Below are 13,733 nucleotides of genomic sequence, written 5' to 3'. Positions count from 1 at the left end.
CCGTGTTGTCATTCTTTTCATCATTTCCACTGAGCTGTAAAATCATGTCTTTTCATGCAATTAAATATTCGTTTTTCATTTCCTGTCAGTATATGTGTTCCCTTACTGATTTCTAAGACTAAATCTTGTTTTACTATACTGTTTAAAATGATTTAGCTAATCCTTATTTCAAGGAGGTCAGGGGATGATTTTTTTTTTTCTGTAATCTGTCATCTGGATTTCTCAGTCATGCCACTGCAGATGATGTGTGCCTGTGATGGGGAGAATTATTTTTCTTTCTGGGGGTGGCAGCAGACCCTTTCTAATTTAGTGAGAGCAATTTGAGAAATGAAGAGGGTACTGACACTGTTGTAGCTATTTTTGATGCAATGGTTATCTGGTGATCTTCCCCAAGGACAGATTACTTTTGTAACTAAGATTTTTTTCTCATTTACTAGCAATTTCTAAAGTATTGTCACAGTAAATAGCCAGCAACTGGTCTGAAGAACCATATTAATAATAAAATTTGCATTCTTAGCCATTCCTATTACTTGGCCAGTTGGCTTTACACCTTGGGCTCCAGGGTATCTGAGCTATTATTAGGCTTCTCAACAGGAAAATTGAAAGCTGTCCATTGCCTACAGAGAGGGAACTTAGAGGAGATTGTCCTGGTAGACATGAAAGAGATCCTCCTTTTGGGATTAGCAGTGCTGGTGACACACAGCTGAGTAATTTGGGATCTGTCCGGGAGACGGTTTGAGCTGCTGCTTGCCTGTTGCTGCTGTGCCCCACTGGCTTCCGTACCTGCTTCTCCTACTGCTACAGAGCACCTTTCCATCCCTTCCGACAGCCTCTCCTTGTCTCTCTATCCCTTTCCTTTTGTCAGGGAAGTAGTTGAGCTTGGAATGCTTTAAAATATTTAAAATGTTAATCCTTTTTTTCTTAGTTAATCAGCCCCCCAGCCAGGCCTGTTTTATTTAAAAGACCTCATCTGTTCCTTTGGATACCTGGACAGGCTGGAGCGTTGGGTCGGGGCCAGCAGGACCAGGGAGGTGATCGTGCCCCTGTACTCGGCATTGGTGAGGCCGCACCTTGAGTATTGTGTTCAGTTTTGGTCCCCTCACTACAAGAAGGGCATCGAGGTGCTGGAGCGTGTCCAGAGAAGGGCAACGAAGCTGGTGAAGGGTCTGGAGCACAAGTCTTATGAGGAGCAGCTGAGGGAGCTGGGGTTGTTTAGTCTGGAGAAGAGGAGGCTGAGGGGAGACCTTATTGCTCTCTACAACTACCTGAAAGGAGGCTATAGCGAGGTGGGGGTCGGTCTCTTCTCCCAAGTAATGAGTGATAGGACGAGAGGAAACGGTCTCAAGCTGCACCAAGGGAAGTTTAGGTTGGATATTAGGAAAAACTTCTTCACCGAAAGGGTGGTCAAGCATTGGAACAGGCTACCCAGGGAAGTGGTTGAGTCTTCATCTCTGGAGGTATTTAAAGGACGGATAGACGTGGTGCTCGAGGACATGGTATAGCGATGGACTTGGCAGTGATAGGTTAACGATTGGACTCGATGATCTTAAGGGTCTTTTCCAACCTTAACGATTCTATGATTCTATGATACTGGTGGGCAGCATGGCAGCACCCTCCTGAGCTGCATGTTTCCTGCTGCCATGAGGAGTGATGCCGTAGTGGTATGTTAAAATACTGTCATCACCACTTTTAGCCCAGTTACTGTGATCAGCACAACTGTGGTGGCAAGAGGAGGCCTCTCAGCTGAGCAAGGATGAACCTGGGAGCCAATTTTGCTGACAGCTGTTATATTTTACAGAAAATTAATTGACCTTGCACTGTGTATACCTGATGGGACATGCAGGGGAGATGCAGTGAGAAAAATTCAAAGTAGTGCATTGACATTAAGATTACTTAACCTGATTCACTGAAGATTTAGGCCAGTTTTTAATGGCAAAACTAGGAGGATAATAAGGAAGTCTCAAACTTCAATTTTATTCTTTTCCCTGACCTCTTCACTGCCCCTCTCTTCCCTTCCTCCCAAAGAAAAGGAATCTAAAATGGCAATTAAGAAAAAACTCAAGATGCGCCCAAGACACTTGGCATTTTACTCAGCATCAAACATTTTTCAATCTGTTGAATTTAAAGCTGGGAGCCCTGAGAAATATTTTTCCCCCAGATGAATGAACATGGATCAGTACTGTTTAATCAACCAATAAATAAAAATGTAGCCTGGCAAACAGCCTGAAATTAATCCATCATAGCACACCCAAATTGAAAGAACTATGCCCACCTACAGAGTAATGACAAGCACATACTTTCCTGTAACGTATCTGAAACTAGGAAGAAAGCATAACAAATATAAAACCTATTTCCACAGTATGCAGGGCTTTTTGTTAAAAATCAGAAAACACAGGCTTTATTTAAAGTCTGGTTTCAGATATGAGGCCATTTTAGAACAATCAGAGGAGCATGGAAGTCAGGGAGGGAAGAAGGCGGGGGGGCAATAATAAATTACGTACAAACTTCGTTTTCCTGTAAGTAATTCTAGTTTAGTACTGATATGTAGCCCTGCTGGGAGCATAAGGAAGAACGCAGGGATTTCTGTTCAGACCCAGAGACTCTTCTGACCCGCAGTGTGTCTCTGACTGTGGGCAGTGACAGATAACATCAATTAAAAGTTGAGGGAGTCTCCCTCGTGGACACGTAAGGCGGGTTCCCTCCAAATTCCGTCACAGAGATTAGTTTAATGGTAAGAAATGAACTTGTCCTGTACTGGCCTGTGTCACTGGGGGGCTGCTGGATACCAAATAGAGGCCAGATCTCACTTAGCTTCCAGATTAAAAAAAAAAAACAACCAAAAAAAACAAAAAACAAAACAAACAACCAAAAATCAACAAAACCCACAAAAAACCCTAGTGGAAATTATTCCCTCGGTTGTCTTTGGGTATGTACACAAAAGAATATTTTTCTATTCCAAGCTTTCTTTTTAATTACACGTTCATTGTTCCTATATTATGAAGAATTGTAAGCACCATGCCTCCTTTCTCTCAAAAAAACCCCTTCTGTTGGCTTCATAGCGAGGAACCATAGCTGCTGGTATGTCTGTGAGCTTCCTTTATCTTTAGTTCCGTCGCAGGCTGGCTCAAACCAGAAGTTGCGATTTCCAAAGAATTTTAAGATTATCTTCTGTTCCTTTTCAGTTGTAACTTTTTCTTTATTTTGGGGCATTTGGGGGTGTGCTGCCTAAAAGAGTTACACTTTTTCAGTCAGCCTTAGTCCTTATAAGAATTAATTATTTATGTTGTGGTCACTGTAACTATAGTATAACTATATATATATATAGTATAACTATAATATAATTTATTAATCACTTCAGAGTAGAAAAGTGGCATGTGAAGGTGAGAAGTCTCAGTAACAGCGAATCAGCCTAGCAAAGACAAATTTGTATACACTAGCTATTTTGTACAAACTTGCATTCACATCAAAGCATGTGTCATTACCTCCTGTGTCGTTGAGGTCTTGTCTGCCTTTAAAAATACTAGTATAAATAACTAAGCAAATGTGCATTCTTTGTGAATATATTAGTTAATAAAGGTGATGATTAAAGGGAACCTGTTAAATTATCTTAAATGTCTGTGTGCTGATTTATTTATGTGCATGTGTATAAACATATGTATGTGTATATATTCAGGATACATATTGATGTACTTAGGCATATGTATATATCAGCATTAAATTTGAAAGAAGTCAGAAACCATTGCACTGAATGATTTTAGTGATCAATATCATAAATGAGAAAGTCTTATTCATATGTGTGTATGTGCGTGTGTTAAGCATAAATGGCTTTTTCCATTTCAGCATGGTTCAAAATAAAATCAAATATAAATACTTAATGACTGGGAAGCCTGTTAGTATGTGCCATGCTGCTGATGTAATACCAAAGGAAAAAAGATGAAGAGCTGTGGAATTCACATTTATTTTTCTATATCAAGAGCATTACGTGACCGTTCAGTCATCTTTGATGACCTTGTGGTTGCGTAAGGTCCATACGTCACAGGGAAGCAGACGCAGAGGATTGCTGCGCTGAACATCACCACCCCTTCAGCAGTGTTTTCTGTCAGCGCCTGCCCGCTCATCTGCACCGCAAGGGAGATGAAAGTCAATGTTGTATTAATCAATTAGGTTCTGCATTTGTGCCAGCTTATTATTAAGAAAGGATTTGTGCGCTCCCCTCTTCTGGCAGAGAAGAGTCTCCTGGGCAGCTTGACACCTCAAAGCAGGGCAAGCAGTGCTGCTCTGATACAGACCTGTTTGGGATCTGTGAGCTGGGTGCTTCTGCATTTATTCGCATTGAGTTATTTATTTTGTGAATAACCCTGCTGACATCAAGGTAACTATCTGCAGAAGAAGGTATGCTGTTTAATGTGAACATGGTCGGCAGAGTCTGGCCTGTGGTACTTTGATGTCCACAACAAAACGCTCCTGTCATCAGGGGAGCTGACGTGGTGTCACAAACAATCACAGCTCAAAAGTAGCTGCTGTCTCGACTGGGATGCGAATGGCTGTTTCTGGAACAGATAAAAAGTCCTCCTGTTGTATGAAATAAAAATACTCGGATACTGCAGAAAGATGCTCGAATTTGAACTGTTTTCACAGGTGTTTGTTGAGTCTGGGGCTGGACATTGGTTCCTTCTTCTCTCGCTTCTCGCTGAAAGCAGAGAAGGACGTTGCATCCCGAAGTGCAGTGCAAAACTCAGATGGGCAGTGAACAGGTGGTACATTGTCAGGCTATTTCAGATCATGGAAACCATTTGTCCAGTTTTAGATTTCTATTGCTAGCAGTGTGTCTTTTAGTTATGAGAAAGAGAAGTTATTTAAAACTTAGAGGACTCCTGTTTGCCTTTCGGAGCATGCCTAGTGGGATTTAAGAAGGAATGCTTAAAGATCACCAGCAGCTTCCCCTGAATCTATTTTTTGCAATTCTCATTTATTTCCAATGTGAAGTAAATATGCCAAGAAAGAGCTGGCTCAGCAATTCATACTCTGGAATGGGTGTTTGGGGCTCAAGCGTGGTGAGCAAGAGGGACAAAGAGGTGATTAGTTCTGATTTCTTTGATGTACTTCATTCGTATCATCGCTGCACAGCCTGCTGGACGTAGTGCATCCAGGACCATAGGACTGGGGAGCTGGTGTGTGTAAAAGCGGGTCGCTCCTCCCGTATCTCTGGAGTCAGGAGAGAGAAAAGTCAGCGATGGGTTCTCAAACACAGAAGCTGCCGTACCAAAATGCAGCACAAGAAATTTGCCAGAGGAAGGGTGAGACGGAGCAAACAAGCTCATGGTAATGCACAGTGGTAACGCTGAGTTACCAAGACACCTTTTAAACTTTCAGGAGTATGCTGGATGGTGTAATTTTTCAGCTTCTTCTAATGAAGTATCATATCTGAGATTCCAAAGTGGCTGGAGGACATAAGTGGTCAGTGACTTTGGAGGGGAATGGGCCAGGGAAGGAGCTGTTGGTGTGCAGGGGCAGGCATATGGTGCAGGAGCACCCGGACATCCTCAGGCGAACAGAAAGGAAGAGCCCAGTAGATTGACACAGATATTTGAGCTGTAATACAAGGAAGAAGTGCGTTAGTCTCCCAAACCTTCAGCTTTCTCTCTTCCCATCTTCACCTGCTGTTATCTATTAGGCTGTACAGGACTAGATATTTCTTTTGTGCATTAATAATAGATTTATAATAAACCCATATCACCATTGATGATGATTAAAAAAAAAAAAAAAAAAAGTAGCCGGCTTTGGAATACTCTCTCCTTTTTACTCACGGTGGCCAATAAACTTTCCCAGAAAACTTTTCACCTTCAGCCAATGTCTGATGAACGCTCTCAGGACAGTAACAGTGATGTTCTAGGAAAAGTGGCAGTCGTACTGGGGGTGGCTGCTCCTCCTTCTTGTTCAGGATCCAAATGGCAGCTCAGAAGAAGAGTCAATCGGACTCAGTTTGTCCCTCAGGAGAGAGGGAAAATAGCTTATCAGGGCAGCTCATGGAGATCAGTGCCATATACTTGCTAGGGTACAAGTAAGCCTGAGATTTAGACTTGTCACCTCTCTTGCTCATGTCCTTTGAGAAGAGATCCCAGGATGGCTCGCCACCCGGCGTCCTCTGAGGTTGACTTAACACCAGCTTAAGGGGCAGCTTAATGTTACAGCTAGCCTGTGGTAAAGGGCTGCCAGGAGTGACATCCCTGCTCTTCCCCTGCCGCCAGCCCCTCACCCCAGGCAGGATCTAGCGCTCGTGTGGCCACAGTCCGTTCAGCTGCTGATTTGGTGGCCGTGCCTGCGAAGAGAAGGAAGCAAACAGGCCAGCTGAGCTGCAGTGTCCGCTTGGTGCACATGTTTGTGCATTAGCTCTAGATCTGGAAAGCGGGAGCTTTTCTTGGTGGATTCCCATTTAAGATTTAAGAACATGTCTTCATCCTGCGTTGAGATGCAAACAAGTGCTGCCATTTCTTCCTTGGCATTTGTTTTGGTCTGAATTAAGTTCATTAATGTGTTTATCTAACCCCTTCATTTAGGCGTCTCTTAGTTGTACTGGACAGAAGACAAATTCTCTTCTCAGTTGCTGCTCTGTTTCTAAAGCTCTTGCGGTTTGCCAAAAATCTAATCTATATCAAGTAAGATTTCATGACGAATGACATCCAGCCTGCTAAAACATTAGCTGATTTTCTTCACTTGCTAGCTTTCAACTTCCCAGACTTTTTTGAACTTCTAACAGCTGTCAGAACCCAACTTTAGGATGCTGACTGTTACACAAGCTTTTCAAAGTGGGAAAAGGAGTGGAAGTTACAAGATGGTATCTTTCCAGGGATAAATATGTACCCATTTTGTTACCCATTCTGTTGCATTAGGATTTTCAAAGCCACTGCCTTATTGCCATATAAAATATAACATTGCACCTGTGGATGAATAGATTATTTTTTACCCTTCATCTCCTTTTACTTACCTTTCACTTAAATTCTTCGACATACCTTTCACATATCCTTTCACTTACCTTTTTTTCAATAGGTACCTATTTCAACATGGAATTAGTAAATACCAGCCACAGTTCATTTTCTCTCTCTCATGTTCTCTGGCCATCAATTTACTCTGCTCACAGCTAGTGATTGCATACATGTAGTTATATTGTCCATACTTGGACTGATGCTTAAGAAATTCTACTGTTCCTCTTTATTCAAAATAAATAACTTAATCTTGAAGCTGTCAATTTACAACTTCAGAATACTGGAGATTGCAACAATGACTAAGTACCTGTTGGGCAGAAATATTCCCGACACAGAAATTGAATTATTCAGTTCTAATTATTCAGTTCAATGGATGATAATGCTTCTGGCAATGATCAGGGAAGTAATTCGGTCCTCAGCAGAAAATTCTGTGAATACAACATCTTAAGCACTAATACAGCACTAATAGAGGGAGCTGTTGCTGTGGATATTTTTTTCCCCAAAGTCTCTCTGTAGATAAGAGAAGGAGAAGAGAATGAGTAGAAACATCTTAATTTAAATAGTGTTCTTTCAAAACGTAAGCCTTTTCTAGTTTGTGGACATTCTGCTTAAACTTTGGGAATGGTGCCTTTGCCTAATTGTTACTGAAGTAAGAAGCACACAATTAAAATGTTCCTGTAGAAAGTGTCTGCATATGCTTTTATACAATAGGACATTATACCAATCTTGTAATTTTTCCTCTTGTAGGTAATTGCTGTCACTAAGGCATTTTGGGCTTTTAGATGGAGGCTGGGGTGGGGTTTGTGTGCATTTTTGTGTGTTTGGTTTGATTTTTTTTTTCTTCCTTCATCTGCAAGACTTAGTAGGAGGAGATGACTTATTCTGAAAGAAATGTCAGCAAACTTAGCAAGAAAGATGTATTTTTACAGTGATCATATGGACTATAGTGCCATTAGTCTTCAACAGTAGTGCTATTGCTTGTTTTGGGGTCTAATGAGATAGATCTGTAATTACGTGTGGTGAATGCAGTGCTATGGATCCATGATTATGTTTTACTTGTTCTGAAATAACGTAGAGAGGTTTCACGTAACTTGAAATGGAGTTTATCAAAACCATCTTATTTCATTGTTCACTGCTTAGCTTAATTCAAGGGAGGTTTTGGAAAGATGAGATATTTCTACCTGTGATGCTGCAGCTGGCACCAACTGTGCAGCATTCCAGAAAGATAAAGAAATATATTGCCTGCCAGACGTCATACTGTGAAGAGGAGGGGAAACTGGGGACTTTTCTTAGAATAAATTTCAAATACCAGTGTTCTAAAATGATAAAAAACTGTATTACAGCTGTACTTATTGCCAATCTTGAGATTGTATTATTGTGACAAGCTTTCAGCTGAAGATTTTATCCCTATTTTTGAATGCAAAGATGGAAGATGGATTTGAAAAACAGTAACAAAATCCCTTCTTTTTTTTCTGATTAGATCCTTCAGATGATGAAGCTATTGAGAAAGCAAGTGATAACAGGACAGCAACACATCAAGATTCAGATTCCAAACCTGTTGTGACAAAGAAAAGAAAGCAGGTTTGTAAATTTAGCAATTGTCTAGAGCACAGAGATGATAATGTGTAGGGAAGCGTAGTCCCCTTTCATTCAGTAAAGGGACAGTTTTCTTCATTCTTTGTCTGATCCGTTCATGTAATAAGATTATTTTATTAAACTATTTTGCCTTATTTGGAAGTGATCACGTTCCAGTACATTTCAGTAATATCTTCTTGTTTTGTGTGAGTTGAGATTGCCAGGTCTGTCTTCTATGAAGTGACTGTCTAGTGATAAAAGCCTGGATGGTGCTACCAAGTGTCCTCCCCTCTCATCTTTTCCCTTTCCCTGCACACATAAGGTCTTGAAAGCTGTATTTAAATGTTGTACAGCATCTCTACCCAAGCATGTCCCCAGTGCAAGGTCCAAGTGAAGAAGAATTTGCATGGATTGATGTTTTCATAGCCTCGCACTACTAAAAGCTTCCTTTAAAACCAGTAGGAACTGTGTTGTTCAGCATTACATGGAGTATACCAAGGAAAAGGCAGCAAGGTCTTTGACAGACAGCATCACCCCAACTTGAGCAAAAAAGAGTCACCTAGAGGTCAGCTGATTTTGAGAAGTCTCTTGTTTGAAGGTAAATTTCTTCTGCCTTCCTGATACCATACAGGAGAATCGACTGAATGGCTGTCAAAGAGCTAAAATTACATTGGAAGCTATCTTTCCTTGAGGTTATGGATATTAACTTTTACCCCTAGGTCAATAGTAAATTCACTGTGTGATGCCTAGGCAGTTGCCCAAGTGAAAACCATTTGCAGGGATGTTTTTTTGTAACAGAGAAGTGTAAACAACACAGTAGCAATTACTATGTTTTTAGGTGTCTTTCCAAGGAGACCAAAGGTGAAGTAAGCCAAATATCTGAACTGGCTCCACGTTTTGATTAGGAAAGAGAGAACCGAGCAATACAGAAGAAAGCTGTATTGCCTTTGTAGATGCTTTACTGAGGGGTCAGATGCATAGGACGTCAACTTGGTGAGGATGCCTACGGAGCCACTTTTTATCACCATTATCTTCACTCAAGCATTTAGAACTAAGACAGTTTGTTTGGAGGAGTTGCTTTGCTCTTTCTGTGAGAACATTAGAAAGGATAACCAACACAGGTTATCCTGCTGAGGTGGACTGGGACTGCTCAGCTGTAGCAGAGCACCTGCCACAGCTTTTCCTGTCATATAAAGAATACCAGTCTGCATTTTGGAATCGGGTAATTTGATATTTAGCCGTGAAACTCCACGAGGCAATGCTTTACGGGAGCTTAAAGTCATGGATGTGTTATTGCATGTCTTTTAGAGCAAAACACTTGCAAAATCAGATGTATTTATGGAAAGCTAGTAGTTTTGTAGTTCTGGTGCATATAACATAACCCATTTTACTCATCCCTGCCTTATTCACAGGCTGGAAGCTATTCTGCACCTTAAAGCCAGTTAGGAGACAACCAAATAGAATTATGAACATTTATGTTTCTAGTCTGCAGGCTGTCCTAAGGCTTACAATGAAATGAATAATTTGCCTCCAGTCTGAATGGCGTGTTTACTTTGTCACAGACTCCAAAAGTTAGAGTATGTGGCTGACCTAGAATGTAAACTTTCACACACATGCAAGAATGTTTTCACTCTACATTTGAATTTCCAGTAACTTGGCAACATGTAAAGAAAAAAAATTTTTTAGAAATCTAATACAGGAAATATTTTATGTTCTGTCTATGATTAACAAACAAGGAATTTATGACATTTTAGTTCATAAATCAGTGGTCTCAGCACAAATTTCCTGTTTTCTGCATTTTAAGAACTTCCATGTAAAAACAGCATAAAAACACAGCGCACAAGGGAGCCATGTCAAAAACCAGTAGGTTGTCTGCTCTGTGTCTTGCATAAGAAAAACATGCAAATGACCTTTTCTTAAGGATGGCATGCAAAGAGCTATTGCATGCGTAGGTAGGCATCTAACATTTGGATAAGGGTCAGAAGTTCAGTCTAGATCAGATGCCTACATATTTTAGACTGCAGATCATCAAAGACATGTAAGCTTACAGCCATTCACCACCATGAAGTTTCTCTTTTTCTTATGGCATTATTTTTGATGTCTGAATAAAGCAGACATTATTACTGGGGTAATAGTAAACTATGCCTAAAAAAAAATATATATATATGTATATATATGCTGTTGTAAAGGAGATAATTTTGAGTTTTAACATGCTTCTCTGAGGAAGCAATGCTTTGACTACAAGCCTGCTGTGTACTTCTGTTGCTCTTGAAAGAAAGGGTTACATACTGCCTTCAAAAAAGAAGCCATGGCATTTGGTGATACTTTTAAACATCTGAATGAAGGGTTATCAGTGAGAATATTTTGTTTCTCTTAGAGAAAATGTTTCAGCTCTGTGGCACAGTTTTACTTTTTTCTCATGCAGATACCAGTTGGGAGTGTTTTGCAGATTTATGTGAAACAGTTCACAATGTATATGAAGGGAGAAATAGGCCTCTGAAGTGAATGAGTGGTGTTTTTCGATATGCTGGAAGAGTGGTAGCACCTTCTAGGATAGGGAACATCATATTCTACTGGAGGAAAGAGATTCAGGTTGGCCCTTTTCTGGATCTTTGCTTGCTTGGTAGTACCCCTTGACTAAATCAATCCAAAGGCTTGTTCTCTGCATGGAACATGATGTTGAACGTGGAATTTATGATTAAAACACCTGGCAAGTGATCTCTGAGTATCTATGGACAGCTGGGATGCGTAAGGGTAGAGCAGGAACTGAAAGCAGAGGGTAGCTCTGTTTCAGTCTCAATGTCTGGGAATGCTAATGGTAGGGATAGCAATGGAGAAATGTATGGTGGTGTTTTAAAAGCACTTGAATCAGAGTCAGGACAGAGATTTTTAAAAAAGAAACAAACCAAAAATAAAGGAAAGCTTATCTTAACCTGGAACAATTTTGTGAGCTGAAGTGATTTTCTACTTGCAGTCATTCCCTTGATTTCTAGTGAAGACAATATCTGTTTATACCTGAGAAAATCAGAGGGACAGATCTCTGTTCTTGAGGCAAGATATGGTCCCCATCACAGCTTCTCATGGGTGGGTATTGATCCAGTCTGCATTATATTCCAGCCCTAGTTGCCGAGTGCTTTGCTGGCTGTAGCCAGTCCCCAGCCAAATCTTCTTTGGTAGTTCCTAGGTATCATGTCAAACCTCAACTAGTTTCAGGGCCACGTCTGTACAGTACGACTGCCTTTGCAGGTGCAGTGGCTGTGGTTGCATCATGGCACAGAAAGCCGGAGCAAGCAATAGGTCATTTTTTTGTATTGAGCATGGTGGTATCCTGGGTTTTATAGCTGAATTATCTGGGGAAGTGGGGAGAAAAAAGGAAATGTAGGCATAATATAAACAATTAAACTCCACAAAATGCTTCTGAAAAGGCATAAATCTGCTGGGCAGGGTCATGTAGTACCAGTTGTCATGAAGTGTCCTCCTGTTAAGGGGGGGCAGTGCAAGGAGGGCTCAGAAAGGCTCAGATACCCTGCACTTCTGTCAACTTTCCTTTGGCCCTCTTGGCCCTGTTGAAGCTGCCCTCACGTTTGGACAAAGGAGCTGCTTCTCTGGCTTTCCACTGGGCTCCCTGTCCTGCTGATACTTTTCTTCCAGGCTTTCCCCAGGGAGCACTGCTGGATTTGCTGTTCCTGAGCTTTTAATGCTCCATGTGATGAGACTTCTCCGCAGTTTCTCACAGGAGCAGATTTTTCCAGCCAAATGCATCCTAGTATCAAGGAGCTTTTTCCTGCAGCTCAGCCTATTTTACCATTGCTCTTCATCAAGTCACTTATTAAGCTCTAAAGCCCATCTGAGTAGATTAATTTGCATTTCCATGAAGTGGAAGTCCCTAAGAAAGCAAAAGAAAATAGGATTGCTATGCTCAAAACAAGGAAACCCTGTGCCTCGCTTCCTCTGTTTTGGACAATTTTAGGTGGATAAGGACAAATCCTAACCATGGCTTATGTGAACAGGAACTCTGCTACAAATGGACCAATTCAGCCTTCTCACTCAGGCACAAAAGAGGGTTAATAATAGCAACACATGTTGGATGAAGATTATTCTGAAATGCACCATGTATTTTTCTTGTGTGTATTTGACCCCGCCTGCTATGAGGAGACAAAGCAAGAATGGGGCAGAACAAATTCAAAACATGTTTTCCTAAATTTTGAATTACAAATGTAAAAGGAAATCCAGAGCATGATTGTTTCCAATTAATCTCGCCCAGTTCCGTGGTATCTTTCACCGTCTGGATGCTCACCTTAGACCCAGTTATTTTAGAGCACTATTGGCAAAGTTTAGAAAAACAATCATACACAGTAATAGAGATTAAAAATATAAAGTTTGTGAAAGGTTTTGTTCATGTTTTCCTCTTGATTTTTTTTTAATGTATCAAAACCTGCTTTTCACCGTTTTATGGAATTGTGACTACAACCTGCATGTTTCAATTTTCTGTTCTTTTATTCCCCTCCTGGTTACAACAACGTAGATTTCAATTCCAAAATTACTCCAGATATATGTAACTGTAAGAATTTGTTCCCTTCTACAGGCGGGGAAGCTTGGTTTTGTTTGTTTATCCCTGACCCAGCATTATACCTTATGTATCCCCTCTTACCTCCCTTTGATGACCTTTTTTTTTCCCCAAGTGATCACATATCTGATGTTGAATTTTTTTTTTTTTTTTTAATATGTGCTTTGCAGCCTACAGAGTGTTTTCTAAGTCAGCCTGAAGAAAAACAAGAGAGCACTGTAAAAACAAAGAGGAGAAAGAAGGTATGAATGTCCTAGAATGTGTTTGGGGACTGGGCAGTGGGCGTATGTGCTATTACAAGATTCAGAATTGGGACAACCCTGTGACAATGAGAAGTAATATGGTGATAATGTTGCAGCCTCTTTTAGAGAAGAACAGAAATCCCTACTTTTTTTTTACTTTACTCAAAATACCCATTCCCAACCTGGACTGTGGCATTGTGTCTATACTCTGCTCAAGGGTTGTATATGTCTACACCCCACTGGTAGACAATTTCAATTGCTGCAGAATCTGCCCCATTTCAGCAGTGTGGTCAGGCTTCAGCTGCTGTTACGTCTTTTGAGCCAAGAATTTTCCTTGTTCGCTCTTCTCATAGCATGAGTATATAA

General features: G+C 40.8%; 1 protein-coding gene across 4 annotated transcripts in view; it reads left to right on the top strand.

Annotated features, from left to right (window-relative positions):
- Nucleotides 1-13,733, top strand: part of CMSS1 (cms1 ribosomal small subunit homolog) — a 245,966-nt gene that overhangs the window by 217,613 nt on the left and 14,620 nt on the right. For all 4 annotated transcript variants that reach the window (XM_087757123.1, XM_087757122.1, XM_087757121.1 and 1 more), the window contains 2 exons: nt 8,464-8,564; nt 13,296-13,367. In XM_087757123.1, the coding sequence (XP_087613249.1) occupies nt 8,464-8,564; nt 13,296-13,367 (173 nt within the window). The remainder of the gene's footprint in view (nt 1-8,463; nt 8,565-13,295; nt 13,368-13,733) is intronic.

This window comes from Nipponia nippon, unplaced genomic scaffold, assembly GCF_047370975.1.
Source record: "Nipponia nippon isolate SJK-2023a ecotype South Korea unplaced genomic scaffold, ASM4737097v1 scaffold_2, whole genome shotgun sequence".
Lineage (NCBI taxonomy): Eukaryota > Metazoa > Chordata > Aves > Pelecaniformes > Threskiornithidae > Nipponia > Nipponia nippon.
Note: the sequence above shows the minus strand (reverse complement) of the source record. Positions and strands in the feature narration are given on the sequence as shown.